Genomic DNA, 25,770 nt, shown 5'->3' with positions numbered 1-25,770 from the left:
CAAGATTAATGCTGGGAAACTTAAATTGGTAGATGCTCTCTATTTGTGATCGATTGTACTTTTGTGGAATAAATCGAAAAAATTCTGTGCTGTGTGCACTGCATTGATAGAGGCTAAAGTGAAAGTTTTTTATATGAGGCCATTTGAAGCGTCTGCCTTTCAAACGCGCCTAATTTAAATATTGTGCGAGAAGTTTTTTTTTTTTTCTTTCTCCTTCTCAGCTTTTTTTTTTTTGTGTGTGTGTGATATGGACCTGCCTGCTGTGAACTTCCACTGGAGGGCCATACCCATACAAACTCGCCACCCAGACCAGCTTTAGTGAGCGGTCCAAGGCACGCCTCCCAGTGGACGGTCCACGGGACGATTTTGTAGTGTTTGTGGAGTGGGTGCTTGTGTGTAACAAATCACCTTTTACCATCTGCCCAGGCCAGGACATTGCCAGCCCCACTCTGTGCCCAGAGACCAGCCAGGTGTGTGTGCCAGCTACAACCGCCGTTCCCGTGGGGCTGCTCATTGAGTTCGAGAGCATGGTGTGGAGCCCTGCCCACACCACTGCAGTCGAGGTAATGCTGGACCTGGTCTTTGTAGACATTTATTGTATCAATGAGTTTAAAGAGGATGTTGTCTCCCCCAATGTCATTATCAGCCATGATCTGAGATTACACATGAGCATTTTTTGTTTTGTTTTGTTTTTTGTTTTTTTCTGAAAGTCATTAACATTTTCTGTGGTCGAAATGACAATTTGCAAACAATAGTAGCAGTGGTGCAATACCCAGTTTGAAGAGTAAAGCAGAGAAGACTAAAGCTGGAGCATACAGAACAGTACTGATGGACTGTCTAGTGGGATGACAGTGAGTTCAGTCTTCATAACATTGAACTGGAGGTGGTGTTGCTTTGATGAGTACAATGAATGAAAAAGTGTATTATTATTATTATTATTTTGAGATTTTAGGGTACTGTTACATTTTTTTCTGGGTTTGAGTTTTGTTTGAGGGTACGTTTACATGACAATGATGTACTAAAAATGGAAAAGTTTTTTCCTTTGTATTTTTTGCGTACAGATGTCAACGTTGTCAAAACTATCCTTGTTCACATGGATCTGTGAAAACAACTGTATTCATGCCAGGCCAGTATTTGGTGATATCAATTTGTAAAGAAACACTACGTGCCTTTAGACTAAACATGTAATACGCATGCACATCATGTCACCATTTTCACAAATTCACGTTTTTGTAGTTTACACAAAGACAAAAATGGTAGGGCCTATCGTTTTGCAATTTAAAAACTTGCACTTTAAAACCTGTTTTCAAAAGTTTGCATTTTGAGGCACCTAAAATGCTGTTGTCGTGTAAATGAACAGCCAAAAAGCAAGGGTAACACTTTAGAATAACTCACGCTATGAAGCATTAGTTAAGCATTAGTAAATAGTTAGTTCATCATTTATAAAGCATTAATAGACATTAGTAAGCAGTTTATAAATACACCTATAAATGCTTTGTTCTTGATTTATAAGCATATCTATAATGTGTTTAATAAATGTATTTTCATACTTTATTAATGATCAATTTATAATTTCTAAATTAAGTATTACATTATTTACAAACCAGTTATTTAGGAGTTGTCAGTGGTTCATAAGATCATTTATAAAGTGTAAGTAAATGATTAATAAACAATTTAAATGTACATTTATGCATCTTATTATTTAGACATATAGTAATAGTTACTCAGTGTGTTAATAAATGCTTTATTAATACATATTCCTACTGTATTTCATGATTAATTGAGGTAATTATAAAACATTTAGTAGTTGTCAGTTAACTATTTTTGTGAGCTCATCTAAAGTGAGGACTATTCATGCCTCGTAAAGCTTTTATAAAGGAGATGTAAAGGATACAGAACATAGAAATATTTATTTCAAGGAAAAAAATGAAACTTTACGATGGGTAACTTGATATAAAATTAAAAGTAAACCTCTGCAATTTCACAGAAAGTAAAAATCCCTGTACTCCTCCAGAAAACATAACTGTGTAGTAAAATGAAACTAAGCTTTTGCAATCTGATATAAAAATACATTTCTGTAAAGTGTAAACATTGCTGAATAAAATTTTACCACTGCCAACACAGGATTACAGGAGTGCCAAAATAAACAAATAATGTTCTTATAAAACATTAATAATGTAATAAAATATTTCACAGTGTCAAAACTACCTCAGTACTAACTTTAAAACATTAGAGAACAGCAGTGCAGAAGATCGCTGAGCCTTTAAATCTTTTTGTAAAGCTTTACGAGGCATGAATAGTGCTCACTTTAGATGAGCTCACAACAATAGTTAACTGACAACTACTAAATGTTTTATAACTACCTGAATTAATCATGAATTACAGTAGGAATATGTATTAATAAAGCATTTATTAACATACTGAGTAACTATTACTATATGTCTAAATAATAAGATGTATAAATGTATGTTTAAATAGTTTATTAATCATTTACTTACACTTTATAAATGATCTTATGAACCACTGACAACTCCTAAATAACTGATTTGTAAATAATGTAATACTTAATTTAGAAATGATAAATTGATCAATAATAAAGTATGAAAATACAATTATTAAACACATTATAGATATGCTTATAAATCAAGAACAAAGCATTTATAGGTGTATTTATAAACTGCTTATTAATGTCTATTAATGCTTTATAAATGATGAATTGACTGTTTAATGCTTAACTAATGCTTCATAGTGTGCAGTTATTATAAAGTGTTACCAAAGCAAGTTTTCTGTTTTTAGGCTAGGACCTGGGTGAGGGGTTACATTGGTGCCGCAACCCGGATGGGAGTGAGGTTTAGGGGGGTGAGTGTAACGGAGGAACCTCACTTCTCTGATCTCAAAAGAGGCTTTAGCAACTGATGCTAGAGGTTGCAGCCTTTAGCCTCCTCGTTAGAGCGTCCGACTCCCACACTGGAGACCCGTGTTCGAGGCCCGCGCAGAGCGGGGCGAGTAGGACCTGGGTGAGGGGTTACACTTGCACCGATTGAAAACACACGAGAAACACCATGAGACAGGAGAGACTCGGACATTGCAATATTGAACACTGCATGGTCCATGGGTGTAGATTTGGATAAAACAGTTAATCGCTTTAATGCCGTGCCTGAACACCGTTTAGCCCTTCACAATTTGCCCCGCAATATCATAGCGCATCACCGCATAACCGATGCGCTGCGAGGATAATAAAATATTAGGTAGCTTACTCCTCATTTAAAAAACTTACTAATTTAAAATACTAATTTTTCTCACTATGGGCCACAAGAGAAATATTAAGAAAATAAATTAGATTATCTCGATTTGTCTCCATTGTTTGTGTGATATCCACTAGCCTTCATGGTTTAAAATGGAAATATTTTCAATATTGCGACGTGGCATTTTTCTTTATTACCAGTTGCTCGCAAAATGATGGACAATGATTCACAAATCGTTCGCGTCATTTCCTGTGATAATAAAATTAAGTGAACTATTAAATAAATGAGTGAATAAACAACAAGGAAACTTAAACTTGTTATTTTTAATTGCACAGCATATGAAAATTAAAGTGCTGCAACTCTAGAGGGCGCAGGCTGATAGGTCCTTTACATGCAGTCTGCAAGCAATCACATCATGGCACAAGGTGATTGGCCTCTGCTGATCCTGCAACCAATAATGAGATATTCAGCACTTAAATAGTCTGGTTTAGTGTTTTATGTAAGCTAGTCCTGCAGCACCTCCCCCTGCTCCACCTGCCTAGATCTGCTACAGGATTGCAAAATGTGATATTGATTTCATACAACAGTTCAATAAAGGTGACCTACATTTTAGACTGAGAATATTGTCCGTTTTTGCTTTTTTGCCAATGCAAATGGTTCCAAACAAATCCAAGGTTTACTGTGTCTCCAAACAATACTAATGTTGTGTTATTAAATGAAATGGTCTTATGAATGGTCTTATGAATGGATTAGAGAGCAGACAGCCCCATATGCTTTTGAATCGCTCTTGTGGTACTTTGATGTCATAGGCTACACCGATTGGTCTGTGCAGCGCCGCTTCAAGTCCTGGTTCACCCGATTCATTCAAAACGTAGATTCCGAAATGAAACGCGCTGCGTGTTGCCTGGAGATGAACAGTTCTGCTTTGTCTTTATACAGTTGTGCTCAGAATTATTGGCACCCTTGGTAAATATGATCAAAGTTGACTGTAAAAATAAATCTGCATTGTTTATCCTTTTGAACTTTAATTCATAAAATTAGCAAAAATCTAACCTTTCATTGAAGGATAAGAATTGAATGTGGGGGGAAAATCACATTATAAAATAAATGTTTTTCTCCAAAACACATTGGCCACAGTTATTGGCACCCCAAGAATTTTTTATGAGTAAAATATCTCTGAAGTATATTCCCATTTATATTTACATTTTTTTTTTTTTTTTTTGCACACCAGGGTGATAATGAACATGAAATTGTCCAGCCATGACTTCCTGTTCCACAGGAGTATAAACATGAGGAAACACAAAGGCCAAATTCCTGTAATCATTCATCACAACAGGTAAAACCAAAGAATATAGTTCTGATGTGCAGCAAAAGATTGTTGAGCTTCACAAAATAGAAAGTGGCTGTAAGAAAATCCCATTTCCACCATCAGGGCAATAATTAAGAGGTTCCAATCAACTAAAGATGTTACAAATCTGCCTGGAAGAGGACGTGTGTCTATATCATCCTAATGCACGGTGAGGAGGAGAGTTTGAGTGGACAAAGGGTTTCAAGAAAAATTATCTGCTCTCATCCAGAAATAATCTCCAGCATATTCAGTTGTCAGACAAGACAGGAACTTCAAACGGGACCGGCTTCTATGGTGAGATGAAACTAAAAAAAGAGCTTTTTGGCAGGAAACCCACCAGATAGGTTTGGTGCACACAAAGATAAAAAGTACCCCATGCCCACGGTTAAATATACTGCTAGATCTTTAATGTTGTGGGCCTATTTTTCCGCTGGAGGTCCTGGACATCTTGTTCAGATACATGGTATCATGGATTCTATCAAATATCAACAGATAAAAAATCAAAACCTGACCACTTCTGCTAGAAATCCTATAATGGGCCATGGTTGGATTGTCCATCAGGACAATGATCCAAAACAAATATCAAAACCAACACAAGAAATGTGTCAATGAGCACAAAATGAAGCTTCTGCCATGGTCGTCCCTGTCCCCTGACCTGAACCCTATAGAAAATGAGTGGAGTGAACTGAAGAGAAGAAGCACCAACATGGAGCTAGGGAATCTGAAGGATCTGTAGAGATTCTGTATGAAGGAATAGTCTCTGATCTCTTGTCAGGTGTTCTCCAAAATCATCAGGCATTATAGGTGAAGACTCAGAGCTGTTATCTTGGCAAAAGGAGGTTGCAAAAAGTATTAAATAAAAGGGTGCCAATAATTGTGGCCAACGTGTTTTGGAGAAAAACATTTATTTCATAATGTGATTTTCCCTACATTTTCAATTCTTTTCCTTCAATGAAAGGTTAGATTTTTGCTAATTTTATGAATTAAAGATCAAAAAGATAAACAATGCAGATTTATTTTTTACAGTCATCTTTGATCATATTTACCAAGGGTGCCAATAATTCTGAGCACAACTCTATTTTCGCTGGCAAAATTTAGCAAAACAGACAATATTGTGTCTAAAATACAATATTAACTTCTTATTTATTAAACTGTTGTAATCAGTATTACATTTGCACTTGTGCAGCACTCGTGTGATTTTGCACTCGTTGCTCGTTTTGCTTAACTATGTCACATTATGTAAATATGAGACAAAAACTCCAACGGGGCAATTTTTGCCCCATATCTTGACTCTTATGGACATTCTAACTACATTCTATAGGCTTCATTACGCAGTGAGTTGTTGCCCTGCATCATATTCGTCATCAACTGTATGAAATGTCACATGACCTACGTAGTTCTAGGGCGGGGCAAGTGCATTAAATGCGTTAATAATTTTAACACGTTATTTTTTTCAAAATAATTAATCTAAGTAACGCGTTAAATGGACAGCCCTAATAATAAAACATCTTTTTTTTTTTTTACTACTGTAAAGCTATATTAAATTATTATGGGATCATTCAATCTTTCAGAATCTTTACTTTTTTTTTAAATAACTTAAATAACTTATTTGAAAATGAGCATATTTTAATGACAGTATATTTATTGAACAAAAATTTATTCTTTTATTTATCAAAATAAACCAAAAATAATAGCTATACAAACTTTGCTGAAGTAATTGTTTTGAACAAGTATTAACTTATGTTAACTTAACATTATTAAAAACATTATTTTACCTAAAGTATTTGTGCCTTTTGCCCCATGCTGGTGACCACCTTGCCACCTCATACATTTATAAGATTTTTAAACAAACAAACAAACAAACAAACCACTTTTATGATATATTTTCACACAAAATATGTTGTTGGATCAATGCTCAATAAAAACAGATTTTTTTCTGCAACCATACACTTTGGGAGTAGTGAAAAGCACAACATTTTTTTTTTTTTTTTTGGATGTGCCTTTTAGCCCCGTTGTAGGCCTAAACTCGCAATTGCAAGAAAAAAAGTCTAGATAAAAGGTCACAATTAGGCCTACCTTTATTATTTTTTTATTGTGTGGCAGTAGGATGTACGTATGTGTGAGGAAACGTTTAAAAAATCAAAATAAATAAAACTGACACAGCGCATGTAAACTGTTCCGTCTCTTTTTATTTGAGATCTGCTATCAGATGAGGCATTTGCACCAAAGAACTTGCTGTTTTTCTTGCAGAAAGATGGCATTTAATGAATTTAATTTGAAAAAATATATATTTTTGGCTTTAATATTTGTATATTGTGGGGTTGCAGGCACTCCTGTCTCTCGTACCTTACTGCTTATATTTATAAAGTGATAGATGTCCTTCAGAATTGCTGTTTCACACTCCAGTACAGTTAAATTTTGTTCAGAGGTATTATTACAATTTATGACAGGGGTGTCCAGACTCGGTCCTGGAGGGCCACTGTCCTGCAGAGTTTAGCTCCAAATTTCCTTAACACAACTGCCTGGAAGTTTCTAGTATGCCTAATTAGACCTTGATTAGCTGGTTCAGGTGTGTTTAACTGGGGTTGGAGGACAAGGTCTGCAGGACAGTGGCCCTCCAGGACCGAGTTTGGAAACCCCTGATTTATAATATCTGTTCATTTATATATAGCCCCCTGGTACCTTGTTTGACTTTGTTTCCCATCTGACTGAGGCAACCCGACTCTCAAATTGTGTTGCAGCCAGCCAATCAGATCGGGACAGGTTATTTCATTACCATTTTTTTTTTCTTTTTTTCTGTGCAATATGCATTAGGAAGTGAGTGTGACAAATACTGTTTAATTGTATTCAACCTGGAATATTATCTGTAGTTGTAGGCACATGTTGAAAGAAAGCACTAGGTTCAATTTAAATATCAGCTTCTTACAACAGATGTTTATTGTATTTCCATGTCGCCTCAATGACTCCAAATGTGCAATTTGTCCTAAACGCTGAATCAGAGTTCACACTCAAACACAATGTTCTTTAGGACCGCGCGGTGTCACATCGGTCTGTGCTCGCCACTCTCAAGAATGGGTTCAATCCGCGCGCACAGCACACACACTGCCATCTCCAAGCGCGAGCGGAGCGCGGCAATTTAATGACGGCATAATCTGATGAAGTAGCAACAATCAGGGGAAAAAGTGGATCTTCATGCGCACATTCCCAGGAATATTCCAGCTGGCTTCAGGATGAAGACACCAATGGTAATTGTATTGAAAACAGTTTGAATGTCTCGCATCTCTCCTGTGCAGCATTGTTGCTGAAGTACTGCGGCTCTCTGTTGTATTCACATGATGAATGAAGAAGATTAAAGACAATAAAAAAATAAAAATAAAAAAACCTCTTGTTAATCCCCATTTCTGAATAATGAGGAGTTTGTCGGAAATTAAATTTTTGAAGAGAAGAAATTTTGCTTTGTGGAAAGAACGTGGCATTTGTAAATTTATTTAAAAATATTATAAAATGATTTTCATGAGATTATTATGAATTTTTATGTATTGTAAAATGATGCTAATAGTTTTCTTATTTTAGTGTTGCACTATTAAATAAATAACATTCGTTGAAATAAGGGAGCTTTCTTGGTATGACATGATCAACATACAGTAAATACAATATTTTTACTTTGTTTAATGTTGCTGTTGCAAAACCATCATTGCATGATTTGAAGCACATAGTTTTAGGCATCAACATTTAGTAAGAACCTGCAAGTTCTTATAATCTCAATCTTATTAATAATTGAGCATGGAAATGTGATTTGTATCCTATAATTGATTGCGCCGAGCGCATGAGTTGGTGATGATTTATGACCTTGCGCTCTGTGGTTGATTTGAACTTTTGCCCTCGTGTTTTCCAGCGTCATGGAGTAGCCGTGTTTCTCGCGATCACCATGTGCACCAGTCTGTTGTTCGTGTACAGCGTCAGCTATAATAATAATACTACAGCATCCAGCGCGTCAAAGGGCGCGTCAGGTGAGAAAGTGGAGCCCACCAGAGCGCCGCGCGCGCCTCCAGCACTGCAGGGATACAGCAGCATCATTGAGCACAAGGTAAACGGTTGTACTTTATCTATTCAGCTGAAGTTGGCTGTAACCAACGGATAAACAAATATCTATCGTAACAATATAAGAGGTTATTACAAGAGTGATGCACATTTGTATGTCCATTTGTGTTTTATAAGAAGATAGCAAGTTTATAACTGACCCAAGGTGGTTATTAGCAATAGACGAAGTAAATATAGTTATATAGTAAATATTAATATATTAAATTATACATTTTTATATTTATATCATTGTATCAGGTTAAATATAAATTTTCCTACAATAAAATACTATATTCACAACTTTACTATGAATCAATGCAGGCTAGGTGGTTGTGATATCTGTGGGATAACAACAGTGATTTGGTTTGAAGTCCATTATGTTTGAAGCCATTATGGTGATTAGTGTACCTGCTGGCTGGCTTTCATTTTCTCCCAGCCCATAATAGTGTTACAATTGGTTCCACTGTTACATAGAGAAAACGGTTTGAGCATTATGATTGACCTTTAAGCCTGATCATAACTTGCAATCTGCACTTTATGTACTGTAGCCATTTTGTGCTTAACAGTCCAAATATAATGGGGGAGAGGGTTTGCGATACTATTGTGTTAGATCGGATTGGTTGTTATTGGTTGTTATATCTAACTTTTGATGTATACTTTTAAAGGATTAACCATGAAGCTGGGCTTGATTAACTGGAAACTGATCTGTAAATAAATTTGTCATTGTCTTTTGCGTCATTTTTAGACTGTTTTGTGCTAATAATCTTAAATTATATCTCTTGTCTGTTGACTTGACCTCAAAAATAGAAAATTAGGCTAAAACTCATAGAAAAGTCTAGAATGGTGACATAATTTTAGATAAAAATATTATATAATATTATACTACTTATATTCAAGAGATCACTGAAATGCAGACAGCTAATCACTGTTATTTCATATTTACTGTGAAATCAGTTTCCTTTGAAATTGTAATAAATTGTAGAACTACTTCTGTAAAAAATACTGGTAAGTTACAACAAATAGTAACCAGAAATATACTATAAATTCATGATTGTGGTATTGGGACATGTTATCACCATATGTTTCCCTCTGCAATAAAGGTGAAAATGTTCAATAGCTTTTAAGGAAATTGACTTTCAAATTAATCCTGCTCTAACAATGAAATAAAAGGTTATGCTTTGTCTCTAGTCTGATTGGTGTTTTTAAATTATTATGGCTCAATGCCATTTTTTAAGAGGTGAGCTTTTTATGAATTTTAGATAGTGGAAACCAGTTTCATCTAGGCCGTGCAATAGAAAAGTACCTCAATACATTTTTGAACAATGATCTTGGAAGGGCTTGTGGTTAAAAATTAAACTGTGGCATTTAAAATGTCTACAGACAGACATAGTTCTCTTAGCTTTTTCCAAGCTTTGAGCCAGTTCAGTCAATGCTGCCTGAGCCATTCTGACTGATTTAAAGCTCATTCAGTTGCTGACACTTCTAATCAATAAACAAGATAGATTGAAAAATCATAACATCAGTGCTGGTGTTCTCTAAGCTCATCTTAACTTGAGCAGTTTCAGTCAAAAAAAAAAAAAAAAAAAAAAAGTTTTTTCCATTTCACTTCCATCACTGAATTCATTTCTCTTGTTCAAATCATCTGAGTTGCATGAGCTTTAGCAGATTCTACAGAGAAGGGCTGAAGGGAAGAATTAGATCGCAGGCACTCGCACAGTTCTTTGCGAAACCTTCCTCCATTGCCCATTAATCACTATTTACCCCTGGCTCAGGCAGACGGGTGGTTCGATACTCACCTGCCTTTAGCAATATCAGCTTCAACTCAAGCGAAATCCCTCATTGCCCTCTTCTTTCTGTTATTGATAACCCAAAGCAATTTTTCTGCAATGAGATTTGACACCTCTGTCTGATGCCTCTGCCAATGTCTGCCATTGTTGTTCACATGAGGGCTGATAGAAAATGTACTGTTATGGTAGTTGCGGTGCACTTTCAGTCACAGAAGAGCTGTTGACAAAGCCAAATGACTCTGTGATCGATTGCAGAATTACTTTGACGGCTCTCTGTAAGTTGGTCTTCCGGTGCTCAGTTTTATTTTTGCGAAGTATCTGATGGCTTGAGTTGACATTTGTTGAATGATTTCATTTAATAATGACATTAGTTATAATATATTAATCAAAACTCTTTCTTTAAAACTCATGTTGTTTAAACAATGTAGGCCAGAACCTAAATATGGACTGAGCATCTTTACACGAGTAGCATGCAAATACCCTAAACTTTGACCTTGATAATGACCAATAAACATGTTGCTATTTCATTGTTGCTGTCTTTATGGTGGAATAATTCCTGCTATTGAGCAAGACACAAGTGCAGACAGCAGATGTTTTGTAATATTCAATGATCTTACAGGGTGTTAACACCTTTGTGAAATACAGTATATTGTACTATACATATATTAATAATTAATCTTAAACATATCATCAACATGTATCCTCACAGGTAGTCATTCACAAAGTTGCCACAAGCACTATACCTTAATAAAAGTTACAAATGTTTCTCTAGCAGTTTTTTTTGTGTAAGTTTCAAACACACTTTACAATAAGGTCTTGTTTGTTAACATTAGTTAATGCAATAACATGAACTAACAATGAACAATATATTCTTACCCTTTGTTAATGTTAGTTAAAAATGTACATGTTCATGTTAGTTTACATGCATGAAAATCCCCAGAGTTAAATCAACTCTGCTCAGATTACATATGGTCCCTCCCTATATAGTGTTAAAGTAACACTGAAGCAGAGTTAAAGTTAATGAGATTAATTAAGTTATGATTGAGCATTAGTGATGAACACCTGCTGTTAACAAGCAGAATCACTGAAGAGAAACACAACAACTACAAATGACTTCCAGCCACAGCCTTAGATGAAATCAACTAAAGATAAAAGACAATAAATCTCTCAAGATCTGATTAAACAACTCCACAAACATCATATTATCTCATTAACTTTAACTCTGCTTCAGTGTTATTTTAACTCTATATGTAGAGAGGGACCATACAGTATGTTCTCTGAGCAAAGTTTATTTAACTCTGGGGATTTTGCTGTGCAGTGCATTAACTAATGTTAACAGATACAACTTTTGATCTTAATAATGTATTAGTAAAGGATGAAATTAACATTTAATAAATGCTGTAGAAGTATTGTTCACTGTTAGTTAATGTCGTAGTTAACTAATGTTAACAAATGAAACCTTATTGTGAAGTGTCACCAATGTTTTTGTAATTTCTTTTCTCTGAAAATAAAATACATTATCATCATATGTTTATTCAACTTTATATATGAGTGTGGTTTGATAAAAAATGTGATGATATTGGATTTGGATATTAAATTCTGTCTTCACTATTACACAACATGATAGATAGATAGATAGATAGATAGATAGATAGATAGATAGATAGATAGATAGATAGAATTTAATTAATGCTAATAAAAAATCTATCTATCTATCTAGTGTAGAAGAAAAAAATTACAGAATTTATTTATAATAAAAATTTATTTATAAGATAGATAGATAGATAGATACACAAAATGTATTTATGTATTTATATTTGTTTTTGTATATGCAGAATTATGTGTGTTTTAATGAATGTTTTTGCAACTTTTGTTTATGACTGTCTGACTCAAGCTCAGTGGATCAGAATTCAGCGCATGTCTTTTCAAGCACTGTTTAAGTACCTCAGCCTCAATGGATGTCTGGGAGGTCTGTTTCTTTCAGCATCTGAATTTGAGATTCTGCATTTGATCAGTGGCTGTCAGTGTGAAAGCAATGTATGATTTCAGCATTTGTGATTTTTTCAGGACAGTAAGGTCAAAGCGCATGAATCTGCTTAAAAGCAGTTGGTATAACTGACGGCAGAGTGCACATGCATTTATGCTGCTTTAAGACTTTAAAGATTAAACCCCTGCACATTTTTAAAGTAGATGCCAAGTGCTGCTTATTGTTTTGTTTGCCACCGGATTATGTGGGTGGATTAAAAAGTCCACCATTACATCAGTGATGTCTGGCTGACAGTATAGAAAGAATGCATATTATACTGCCCCAAATTCAGACTTGCCAGTTCAAAGGAAACAATTCTCAAGAGCATGTTAGAGAATGTACAGCCTGCTAATGTGGTTTGAAGATACTGGAAGGGTTCAGTTTGAAACAACCACACACGGACGCAAATAGAATTATCAAATACTATTTAAAATGCTTGTAAACCCAGCTGAATTATTTGAAATGCCAAGATACTGTACGTTTCACAGAACTTAAAGAGATAGTTCACCCAAATAAGAACAAGAAAACTACTCACCCTCATTTCATTTCATTTTAAACTCATATGACTTTCTTTCTTCTGTGGAATGCAAAAGGAGAAATTTGGCTTAATGTTTTTTTTTTCTTCACAAAAGGCAATAATGACCCATGGCATCTCATTCAAATGTGTGTATATTCAAAACATGTTAAACTGTGTGTGTGTGTGTGTGTGTGTGTCACACAAATTTGTATAATGACATGGGTATTACGACGTAAACATGAAATATGAGAACATTTCATCAGTCCTCATATTTAATGTTTTATTAAAAATGTAAAAATGCAGAATGTTTTCTGTGATGGGTAGGTCTAGGAGTAGGGGTAGTGTAGGGGGATAGAATGTACAGTTTGTACAATATAAAAACCATTACGCCTATGGAATGTCCTCACTAAGATAAAAAACCTGTGTGCGTGCTTGCGTGCGTGCATGTGTGTGTGTGTGTGTCAGAACTGATCACAATGTGTGAAATTTGAATTGAAATTGAATTGAAATTTGAATTGAAATTTGAATTTATGCACATATTCAAATCACATCAGTGAGATTTTGGACATACTGCACACAAAAAAGATAACAATTTCAGTGTGTCCCTCACACAAAACTTATGACTTCAAAAGACTTGCTGAACACAAATTGAACAAACTATTTTTATGATGTTTTTGTCATTTTTGATCTTGACAGCTCATGGTTACAAAGAACTGTCATACAATGAAAAATAGAGGCACGTATTCTTCAAAATATTTCCTTTTGTGTTCCACAAGAAAAAAAACAAAAAAAACAGGATTGACAGGAGGGTGAGTAAATAATGACAAAATGTTCATTTTTTCCATAAACTATTAGGATAACAGAAAACAATTTTATAGTCCATAGCTCTTATAATTCCTCATTACACACCACATTAGTTGCACACAAGTTCGGATCTGTGTACACTTTGAGTGTTCAGTAATTGAGAGGACATATATACGAACGTTGCATGAATGTGGCCATCAAAGGATTTATGCTTATTAACCTCATTCTGCGATTGTGGATGATTATACCAGAAAGATTTTGAAACAGTTTAGTTTAATTTTTGCACTGCTGTTTTTCATAAGTGAATGGTGATGAGGGGCTGTAAAGCTCCAAAAATAAAAAATAAATATATAAATAAAAAAATCGCAATATACTGTATTGAAGATAAATGTGAATTTTTGAAATGTCACTGACACTGGCGAAGGCAAATAGCTGAAACGTTTGTACTATTTTATCTCCTGTTTGAAATGTTTGAGTGCAGACCTTTTGCATTTTTAAACAGAATTTTTGAAATGTGAAATGTAAATTTAAAAAAATTAAATATTGATATCATGTTAATACTACAAATACAGGGGTTGGACTATGAAACTGAAACACTGGCTAATATAGCATTGGAGGATTCACACCTATATCCTGGTGGCCAATCTTCACAGATTTTAAATTCCGTCAACATAGTCATAATTTGCGGGTGGGACACCACTTTTTGCCAGGGTCGATATTGTCCCCACCACTTTTTGAAACATCTCGCAGCACAGATGTATCTAATACAAAAGAAGCATAGTTGATTAGCAATTCGTTCGTTTGTGTTAAATAATAGGCGATCTGGCGCTGGGATGTGTTTTTGAAATCATATGAGTGCTCTTTTTATCAGTGGCGCAACAGTGTTTTCTTTTGCGCTCGTGCACACTGCGCAGTCTTCACACGGATGTGCGCTTCAATCTATCGGAGACTCTCTATTAGTTCCGGTGAAATCACAAAACAAAATGCACATAAACGTGTCCCTGCTCTTGATATACAATCACTGATGAACATCTTTGGTTTTAATGAGAAAAAAATAAAATAAATGATACGAGGGCGGATTAGAACCCAGAACCTCTGGCACGCTGAATAAAAGTTCTACCACTAGTCCATCAGGACAATCCAATATAAAGTACAGATCCACGCATTTATTAACTAATGTAAATACTATCAAGCTTGACAATATATTGTATTATAGTAGATGTAAGGATGAAACTGTGTCAATAAATTTTGTCCATTTATTATTGCAATGATACAATTACAAGAGTGTAAAGTTTGAATTAGCAGAGCAAAAGCACAGCTGCACATAAAATATTGCAAACCACACAACATAATGGGAGATATATCAGAGTTCAAAAGAGGACAGATTGTTGGTGTGCATCTCGCTGGCTCATCTGTGGCCGGGACAGCAAGTCTTTGTGATGTATCGAGAGTGGTACCCAAGGGTAATGTCGGCATACTACCACGAAGGACAAACCACATCTAAGAGGAATAACTGTCGACGTAAGAGGAAGCTGTCTGAAAGGGATATCCAGGTACTAACCCTGATTGAATAAAAAAAAAAAAAAAAAAAAAAAAACAGCTGCCCAACTCACTGCAGAATTAAATGCACACCTCAACTCTCCTGTTTTCACCAAAACTGTTCTACGGGAGCTCTACAGAGTCACTTTTCATGGTCAGGCTGCTATAGCCAGTGCCAAATGTCAGATTCGTTGGTGCCAACAGTGTAAATCTTGGGCTGTGGACAATGCAAAACGTTCTCTGATGAATCCACCTATACTGTGTTTCCCACATCCGAGAGAGTTACGGTGTGGAGAAACCCCAAAGAGGCTTAACACTTGGACTGTTGCATGCCCAGAGTGAAGCAAGGGGGTGGATCAGTGATGGTTTGGGCTGCAATAGGCATTCCCTACTGTGCTTGATGGGCGCATAACAGCCAAGGACTACTGAACCATTCTGGAGGACCACATGCACCTAATGGATCAAACGTATACCTGGAAGGATGTGCCGTGTATCAGCATGATAATGCACCAATACACACAGCAAGACTTGTGACAGAATGGTTTGATGAACATGAAAATGAAGTTGCACATCTCCTATGTCCTGCAGTCACCAGATCGAAATATTTTTTGAGCCATTTTGGGATATTTTTGAGGAGCAAGTCAGAAAATGTTTTTTTTCACCAGCATCACATGGTGACCTGGCCACTGTTCTGGAAGAGGAACGGCTTAAAGTCCCTCTGGCCACTGTGAAAGACTTGTATCTGCCATTCCCAAGACGAATTGATGCTGTATTGGCCACAAAAGGAGGCCCTACACCATACTAATAAATTATTGTGATCTAAAACCAGGTGTTTCAGTTTCATTGTCCAATTCTTGTACAATAATATCAAAAATAATCCAGCAACTGGTTGACACTCCAACACAAGTAGGTGGTGGTATTGCACCTTAATTCTGGTTGCCACCCATCATAAAATGGAAAAAAGGAAAAGACGCAATGTGTAGCTACTATTGCTGTACAAAATCAGGATATAAAATGCGAAAGCAGGACACTGTAAACAAACCTGACTTTTGGATTCCAGAAGAAAAGATGTGCAGGTTCTTTTTGTGTTACAAACTCGATCTTTGCCTCACTCGTATTTTTAGTGCGATTATTTTTTATTTATTTATTTATTTATTTTTTGTTAAAATGCAAATTAAAGTAAAAGATTAAAAAAAAAAAAAAACTGATGAAATTTGACTGATAGCATTATGTATTTCTTTAAATTTTTAACCACATTTTTTGTGATTTTTATAAAACAATATTTGAATAATTATTTTGAATACTTTCACTGATATTGTGACAGACCTAGTTCCCACTATTACCTGATTTGCATAGTTTCTATAGTGAATTGTGTGCAACAATAACGCAAATGGTGTGAGCGAATAAACAACTCCGATGGTCAAAAGTAATTATTGTCTTGAGCTGTGGTCAAGTAATGTTGACACAGCACAGTCAAATATTAGAGGTAAGAGGCTCATTTAATTTTGTCAGTCACAATTCGGAAAGGATTTTATCCCAGCCTGTGCAATTAACAGTTTCCGAAAGGTGGATAGTAATAGGATTGGTCCCCCTGCTCTCTGCTGAGCTCTCTCTGCATTTCATTTGCTGGATGACTGCTCCTTTGAATCCTCCCAGTGTGGGACAAGATGAGTGTCAGTTCTTCTCTCGACTGTGGAGAGGGAAGAGAATCTGAGTGAGAGAGAGCGAGAGAGAGCGAGTGATCCCAACGGTCTTCCCTCAGCTCACCAAGCCGGGCTGATGTCTCCAGTGATGGTGGATTTGCACGGCTCTCAGCTCTGGGCTGAAAACATTCTCTGCTCTCATTCTGAAAACACACAACCTGTGGATGTAACCAGCAGGGGAGCTTTGAATGCGTACTGATATGTACACATCAGGAACACAATTTAGAGGGTATTTGGAAGGGAAGGTTGTAAATGCCATTCCCCTACAGTCAGTATCTGCCAATTCAGATATTACTATGTGCCTGATACCTCATTTCCATTAGGTGCTACAATTTTGTTCCTCCCAAAGCTTGTTTGTCATGCAGATTTGACTTCTATGATGGCCTAGTAGTTGCTAAAATTCATTCATCATTTTCAAAGTTATTAGTGCTGCTTGCTAAGGTGCTTGGTGTTCCTTACTTTTATGGATTTAAACTAACTCTAACCTTAAGTGTTAAATGGGTTTTTTAATTTAAATTTTAAGGTATATTTATACATCCTCCTTTAAATAAGTTGAGATGAGAAAATATTTTCAAGAGAATTACAGAATATTTCATAAAAATTGCTGATGGAACCACCAAGATTTGAATAAAATTTCCAAAATGTGCATACAAAATGTACAGTTGCAAGAAAAAGTATGTGAACCACTTGCAGAATCTGTGAAAATGTGAATAATTTTAACAAAATAAAGGAGATAATACAAAATGCATGTTATTTTTTATTTAGTACTCTCCTGAGTAAGATATTTTACATAAAAGATGTTTACATATAATCCACAAGACAAAAAAAAAAATAGCTGAATTTATTAAATTAACCCCATTCATAAGTATGTGAACCATTGATTCTTAATACTGTGTGTGGTTACCTGGATGATCTACGACTGTTTGTTTGTTTTGTGATGGTTGTTCATGAGTCTCTTGTTTGTCCTGAGCAGTTAAACTGAGCTCTGTTCTTCAGAAAAATCTCCAGGTCCTGCAGATTCTTCAGTTTTCCAGCATTTTTTGCATATTTGAACCCTTTACAGCAGTGACTGAATGATTTTGAGATCAGTCTTTTCACACTGAGCACAACTGAGGGACTCAAACACAACTTTTAAAAAAGGTTCAAACATTCACACCTGAAGGTGTACTGTGGTATCTGGCACCAAGATGTAAGCAGCAGATCCATCAAGCTCTGTAGGTTGCAAGGTGGAGCCGCTGTGGATCGAACTTGTTGGTCCAGCACATCCCACAAGATGCTCAAATGGATTGAGATCTGGGGAATTTGGAGGCCAGGGCAACACCTTGAACTCTTCATCATGTTCCTCAAACCATTGCTGAATAATGTGTGCAGTGTGTCAGGGTGCATTATCCTGTTGAAAGAGGCTGCTTCCACCAGGGAACACCATTTGTCATGAAGGGGTGTACCTGGTCTGCAACAATATTTAGGTAGGTGGCACGTTAAATTTACATCTACATGAATGGCTGGACCCAGTGTTTCCTAACAGAACATTGCTCAGAGCATCACACTCCCTCCCACAGTCCATCCTGGTGGTATCACTTCCCCAGGTAAACGCCGCACACATACACAGCTGTCCACGTGATGTAAAAGAAAACGGGACTCATCGGACCTGGTACTTTCTTCCACTGCTCCAAGGTCCAGTTCCGACATGCCCATTGCAGGCACTTTCGGCGGTGGAAAGGGGTCATCATAGGCACTCTGATTGGTCTGCGGCTACACAGCCCCATACGCAGCGGAGTGTGATGCACTGTGTGTTGTGAAACATTTCTTCCATAACCATCAATAAATTTTGTGTGACTTGTGCCACACTAGACCTAGGTTTGGCTTGGACCAGATGGGATAGCCTTTGTTTTCCTCATGCATCGATGATCCTTGGGTGCCCAACATCCTATTGCTGGTTTGTGGTTTGTCCCTGCTTGGATCACTGTTGGTAAATTCTCACCACTGCTGACCAGGAACAAGACACAAGACACAGAGATACCCTGACCCAGTTGCTTTGCTATAACAATTTGGCCCGTGTTTATATAAATCATTTATAATTTTAATAACATCCATTTAGCGCTTGTCATCCATAACATGACATTAATTATCAGCTTATCAGCATCGTCTAGAATTTTAATGTCTGTGCATCCCCAACATTTTTTATTCCAACAAGAATTCCTTCATGAATGTAATATTGTGGACGAGGCCAGTTGGGCATTCTAGGTCAGGAACCTGCTCGATGTTTCAGTACAAAGCAAGAAATAGGGGAATTTGGGAAGCACTTGTCTGTACAGAATGATGATTTTATGGTTTTCATGTTTAAACTCTTATTTTCTCTGATCCGTCAGCTTGAGGGAATGATGTTTGCCAGTTGAGTCTCAAGAGGCATCGCGCAAACCACAAACCGCTACACAACGACATATTCTCGCTACGGTCTGCAGCAAGGTGTACATACGTAACAGAAGGATTGATCTTCCTCTGGCTATTCTCCTGGTGAAAAATGTAGAGGGGAAAGCAGCAGATGAATTGGATATTAATGATTTTTTTTTGCCCCATAGTGCTCTAGAAGCCCAAGGCATTATGCAGCTATTTAGCAGTGATTGATGAGTTTGTCGTTCAGCCTCAGAAAAGAGCGATCAAGCTGTTATTTGTGTTTTCTATGTAATCTGGCCTTGATAAGTTTGTATGCCGATAACATTTCCCGGGAGAGTCGGAACATATTGCGTGAACCACATGGAGCAATTCATTATTGCTCCACCAAGTCAAATAATTCTTATAAAGTCGCTCCAAATGAGCTTTTCGTAGTTAAAAGAAAAAAAAGAAAAGGAGGGAATAAACATTAAAGTATGTTTCTAGATGAAAGAGTAACATTAAAGGGAACCTAGTATGCTATTTATATTTTCCTTTAATGTGTAATATCTGTTTGTGCATGTAAACAATCTGTAAAGTTACAAAGCACAGTCCACGGCAAAGGTACTGAATCTCTCCAATAGAAAACACTGAAACGCCTCATCTGTAGTCCTGCCATTATTTCTGTAATTTAGCTATGTCATCATGTAACACATTTGCATATTTGCTGGCTTCTTTAGCTAGCCGTCAAACAAAGGCAGTTATGACACCAAGAAGAGTTTATTACTTCTAAGGAAATGCTGTTTTTTTTCTCTGGGAGGGCAAAACATCATTACATGGACTTCCAAAGGCAAAGGAATCGAAGAATCAGTGGGTAAAATGTATTTTTAACACTATTCCTAATCAGGACAACCACAACCTTTGGTCTAACGACTGCTTACTGAATCATGCAGGTCAGTGTGTTAATGGACATACAGTTTTACTGTGATGTAAAGAAATGACATAAGTTATAACAAAACATCTGAAATGTAAGTGAGGAATAAAATAAAACATTACCACCATGAAACGTTCTGCACAATTTGTGCTTGCGATGGTGGTTTGGGTCAATCAGCTTGTTCTTCCTGACTGTCATTATAAGACTCATGTTCGAACTGATAGGTAGGAGGTAGACCAATCACAACAGACTGGGGCCGGCTGACCAATCAGAGCAGACTGCACATTTCAGAAGGTGAGTTTTAAAGAAACTAAACCTAAAACAGAGCGTTCAGACAGAGGCTGAAAACAGGTGCGACAACAAAGCAAATTATAAGAAAAATATGAGTTTTTGGAACATTAAATCATGTAAACCTCTAAAATAAATCATGACCCTGTAAATGAGAGTAATAGGGGCCCTTTAAAATATAATCCTGAGGAAGCAGTGCAGGTTTTATCAAACGACAATAGCAACAAAGGAAAATGATTTCTTACATCAATTTATCCTTTAGTTTCCCCACTGGACTCAAATCACAGCGATCCGAGAACAAGCTGACACTTTCTGCTAGCTTAAACTAAAGTGGTATTCCGAGAGGAATTTGCCGGTTTTACCCACTTTTCAACATTGACTAATAGCACAGCTTCATGGCTATGATTGATGCTGTTGACAGCTCTCATCAGCGCTTGTAACACGACAGATTGAAATATCGCACAATAGTTTGGTCCCAAACACACTTGACAGCCCATTGTGTGAGATTTCCTAAGCCTTATAGCACAGCATTATCATTCATTTTTATGCATATGCAGATCCCCGCTGGGACTCCATAGTAATTCGGGATCAGTCTTGTTGCTGAAGGATAAGCAAGAATGTGAGAGATGAATGGAGAACGTTTGCGACAGCATCTCCTTGATCTGCGCGCTTTAATGACTTTCTGATATCTGCCAGCTATTAGAGATATGAATGCACTTTCTTTAGAGCTATTATGGAGGTCAGGGGTTTAAAGAGAGGTCTGAGTGGTGAATCGCAAATGATAATAAACCCTATAGATGGACAATGGACTTTGTTATCAAGTCTAATCATAATGCATTAATCACTTTTAAATGAACCGAGTCTTCAGGGTTAATTGCACTAAATGTGCCTCTTTATACTCCTGGTGAACTTGAAACTGGCAGTTGTGGCTACTAGGAGATATGCAAAAATATGGTGACAGTGTTTCAGGTATGTAAGTTTTACAGTTCATAAACATAATGTGTATTTAATGATGCAAAGTTAATACAGCAGACTACTTTCTAGAATAGTGCAATAGTGCCTAAGTTGTGATGATCGATAAACAGCTGTATTGTCTGTGGTTATGTTTGAATGTGGAGTGTGAAAAGAGCTTTTTGCGTTCAACTCGTGCGACACAAGTGTGCAACCAATGAAACAAGTACTATCCGCTCAACAGCCCATGGGGAAATGAGGCATAATTTAGAGCATTATCAACACAAGGTTAGAGTCTCAGTAGCTCAGCAGAAGCCCAGGATCATTATCATTATCTGATAAAGAGAAGAGAAGTTAATGACTGGCAGAGCATGCGTGCATTCCTGTTTTTATATGGAGATGATAGGATGTCTCTAATGAATACTGTGTGTCTTTATGGGTAACATTATATGTCTTTAGAGCTGTGTCTGTTATTATTGTTGCACACTTTTAACCGATTTAGTCCAGCAAAACCTCAAATACACTCAGCATGTATATAAAATGTCAAATAGAATCACCCTAAAAAAGCTTCAGAAGCATTTGGGTTCTTATTCTGTGAAGCATCTTATCTGAAGTTGTTTACTTACTTCTTGTGTTTGTGAACTTTTCGAATCATTCTCTCATCTGCTTGATCACACTTTGATCGGCTTTGACCACACTGGCACTTCTGCTGTTTGAAAGACTTCCACCCCAAATAACTTCATATAATTTTGGGCTGCTAAAGTTAAAACGTTAATTTATACGATTAATTAAATAGACCTCTTTGGACAGGATTAATATGTAAACACCATTTATTAACAGAGGACATATTGATATGGACAGGATTGAGATCTCTTTAGTTATTATTAGCCTGGATATGGCCTTTATGGAAAGTCAAGTTAAATCACCTTTTGATTTAATTTTATATATAGCGCTTTATACAATACAGCTTGTTTCAAAGCTTCACAGTAATAAACAGGAAAATAACGATGCAAACTTCATCAGTGAGGCACATTCAAAATCTGTTGTAAAACATCTCTAAAAGACAACATTATTAAACTCAGCTCAGTGTTGATTCAGTCCAGCTCAATAACTGCGTAAAGTTCATCAATAATGAAACGAGTTCAATTCAGCTATAAGCAGCTTTACAGAAGACAAAAGTGTCATTATTCAGCTTGAGTCAGTTCACTGTTCATTTAATTCAGTTCAGTAGTGTCAATGTTGCAAAATTTGTCAATTATGAAACAAATTCGATTAAGCTTATAAGCAGCTCTACACAGGACGATCATCATTCAACTAAATTCAGTTCAAGTTGTTTTATTGAAAGTTACTTGCTCATCACAAAATCTATTGAACACAAGACTTATATTGTGATATAACTATTGCATTATCTATAATATAATTAAAGGTTAATTAAGTAATTAATTAAGAAGGTCATCAAACCTGATGCTGGTCGTTCTGTGCAGTTCGAGGTAGAACTCTTATTATTGATTTAATCCCTTTTTACATCAGATGGGATGCCAGCTGAACCAACTGTTATTTTACTCGAAAAGTTGGCTGACAGCTTTAAATCCATAATGAAGTTTCACCAGGCAGTGCAGCAATAAATTTTGCCTCAGTTATTAAGGTCAAAATACATACAGAGAAGCATTGTGAAAAATAAAAAATACTGCAATTTCACACATTCCTCAAACAATCTAGACAGCATTCAATTTCTCAGAGGACCTCTCAGTTTGTTGAACAGCTAGGTGGATAATTTGCTCCATATTTTTTACACAATTTGTGTGATGAAAAAAGTGAATTAAAAACACAAATTTACCTGACCTCCTCAAGGAAAACAAGTCCCGTCTGAATAGGGCTTAATGTTCAATTTGTTAATGCATTTAATACACACTTAATTCATTTACCTACATTACAGCCATTTCATTCTGTTCTGTGTTGCACAGCTACTGCAATCCCATAGCCAGACTTTTGTTTATCAGCAAATGATTGAAAAATAACATTTTAACAGCAACCTGAAAGGGACGTTTAACAGAAGTAAACTACTTGTGGTATATATCTGTGGTCTGACATCCTTTATTCTGCAGAACAGAAAGGAAGATGTTTTAAAGTTTCTTTCAACTATTTTGTCCAAACAGTGACAGCACTGGGTCCCTGTGACTTTTATTTTATTATGCTGCAGAGAGTGCTGCATTGATGACATATTTTTGTAGGCCAACCCGTAGGTTGGCATCACCCTGGTTCCCTCGACAAAAAACCCAACTGGATTTTTCTATTTGCTTTTGGATTACTGCTGAAAATAAGCTCTGTTACCAAAAAAATTGTATGATTCTTAAACATTTTGTTCATCCTGATAATCTTCACAAATAAACACAAATTTTATGTATTTTAAAGCCTACATACAATTACTAGAGATAAAAAGCGATAAAATCAATCAAAAACCACAGCCAATCAGAAGAGAGTGTGGGCGGGCTCTCTTGGCAAGAACACAGCAGACACAATGAAATGCGCAAGTACATAGTAAAATTTATAAATATTACATAATTTAAACATTATTTAAAGTACATACGGAGTGACTGAACCGATCTTTGTCATAGAATACACTTGTTTGTGTGCATTGAGTTGACAGTTTGAACATTCTTGTGAAAATTTATTTATTTTCAAGATCTGAGGTGAATTAGCCAGTGTTGTTTTCATTACAACTAAAAAGCTGGGAACACAGAATGATATACGGATTAGACGCTTTTAACATAAAATAAAGCACATAAACAATACCTGATATTATCATTGCCATACCAAATAGAAACTGTTTCTAAAATAGAATTGTCGCGTGTCGCCGTCATGGCTGGTTAGGACAAAAACTCCGATTAACGTGGAAAAGATACCTTTTATCGCGTGCCGTGGCGTCACGTCACGTCTGGTTAGGACACGGTGTGACATTGTAAAATGTATACACTTTAGTATTAACTACATAAATGTATTTATAACATGTTTTTGACATTAAAATATACTATTCTGGGTGTTTCTGGGTCAGTCAGACCTGCATGTTATTATAAAATGTCATCGTATACTTCAGAAAAGTGCTCTTTCAAGTACTCCCATGATTCATGCTTGAATCTTTTTCTCCTTTGTCCCCTCTTCAGAACACCCTCCCCCCTTTTAAAGCACTTGTTCTTGCAATCCTAACCCATCCTCGCACTTGTACTATGATTGTCCCTTCTACAGTGCATTTCTCCTTTCTATATCCCCGTCATTGCTCTCCTTGAGAGGAGCTTTTTATCATTGCGGCCCATCTCTGGTTTATAAGCCCGGGGATGGATGCTAATTCCTCCCTGAGGGCTTGTTTTAAAGAATTGCGGATGTCTGTGGCCAGACCTAATCTGTGCTCGCAAACAACACGAAGTGTTTGCAGGGATGCACCTTTTGTATTCAGGGCAAAGCAATCATCCCAATGGGGAGCGTCTTCGTCTCATCTCAATTCTGACAGTGTCTCCTGTTTCTTTTTTTTTTTCTTGTTTTACTGCTCTTTCTCTCTCTCTATCTCGCACTTGCTGTCTTTCCCTTTCCCATTCAGTCATATTACCTAAGAGGAACAGAAGTACTGGAGACACATTCTCTGTGTTTCTTTCCCTGCTGAGGAGGCTATGAGCCCTCAGTATGAAGTCAGAGGAGCCTCTGTGGCTCAGAGATTAAGTTGGAGGATGAAGATGAATCTGTAGGCTTTACCTTTCACAAACACAGATGATGCTGGAAGGGTTACATTCAAACTGCCCTGACAAACATGTCTCTCCTGCAATGCTTATGTGTAATTTAATGATATGCCAGTACTTGAATAATATGTTGTCGGGAACTAAATTAGGGGTGTCTAAACTCTGGTTCTGGAGAGCCACTGTCCTGCGGAGTTTAGCTCCAACTTGCCTCAACACACCTGCCTGGAAGTTTCTAGTATGATTCTAGTTGATTAGTTGTTTATGGTGTGTTTAATTGGGGCAAGATTGGACACATCTGGCCAAAATTGTCATAGGTTGTGGAGTGATACTTTAAATGCATTTTGACTCATTTGCCAAAAATAAAACACTCGTACAGCACTACTGTAATGGTGGTGACTGATTTTAAACCTGTTAGTTGCTGGTTAGCAATAGCAACTTTAATTTCACTCA

General features: G+C 36.5%; 1 protein-coding gene across 1 annotated transcript in view; it reads left to right on the top strand.

Moving 5' to 3' along the window:
- The first annotated feature begins 7,150 nt into the window (after positions 1-7,150).
- st6galnac5a (ST6 (alpha-N-acetyl-neuraminyl-2,3-beta-galactosyl-1,3)-N-acetylgalactosaminide alpha-2,6-sialyltransferase 5a) overlaps positions 7,151-25,770 on the top strand; it is a 43,629-nt gene continuing 25,009 nt past the window's right edge. The window contains exons 1-2 of the mRNA XM_051914488.1: positions 7,151-7,838; positions 8,489-8,680. Of these exons, the coding sequence (XP_051770448.1) occupies positions 7,824-7,838; positions 8,489-8,680 (207 nt within the window). The 5' untranslated portion in view covers positions 7,151-7,823. The remainder of the gene's footprint in view (positions 7,839-8,488; positions 8,681-25,770) is intronic.

This window comes from Ctenopharyngodon idella, chromosome 2, assembly GCF_019924925.1.
Source record: "Ctenopharyngodon idella isolate HZGC_01 chromosome 2, HZGC01, whole genome shotgun sequence".
Classification (NCBI taxonomy): Eukaryota; Metazoa; Chordata; class Actinopteri; order Cypriniformes; family Xenocyprididae; genus Ctenopharyngodon; species Ctenopharyngodon idella.
This window is presented reverse-complemented; position numbering and strand designations above follow the sequence as displayed.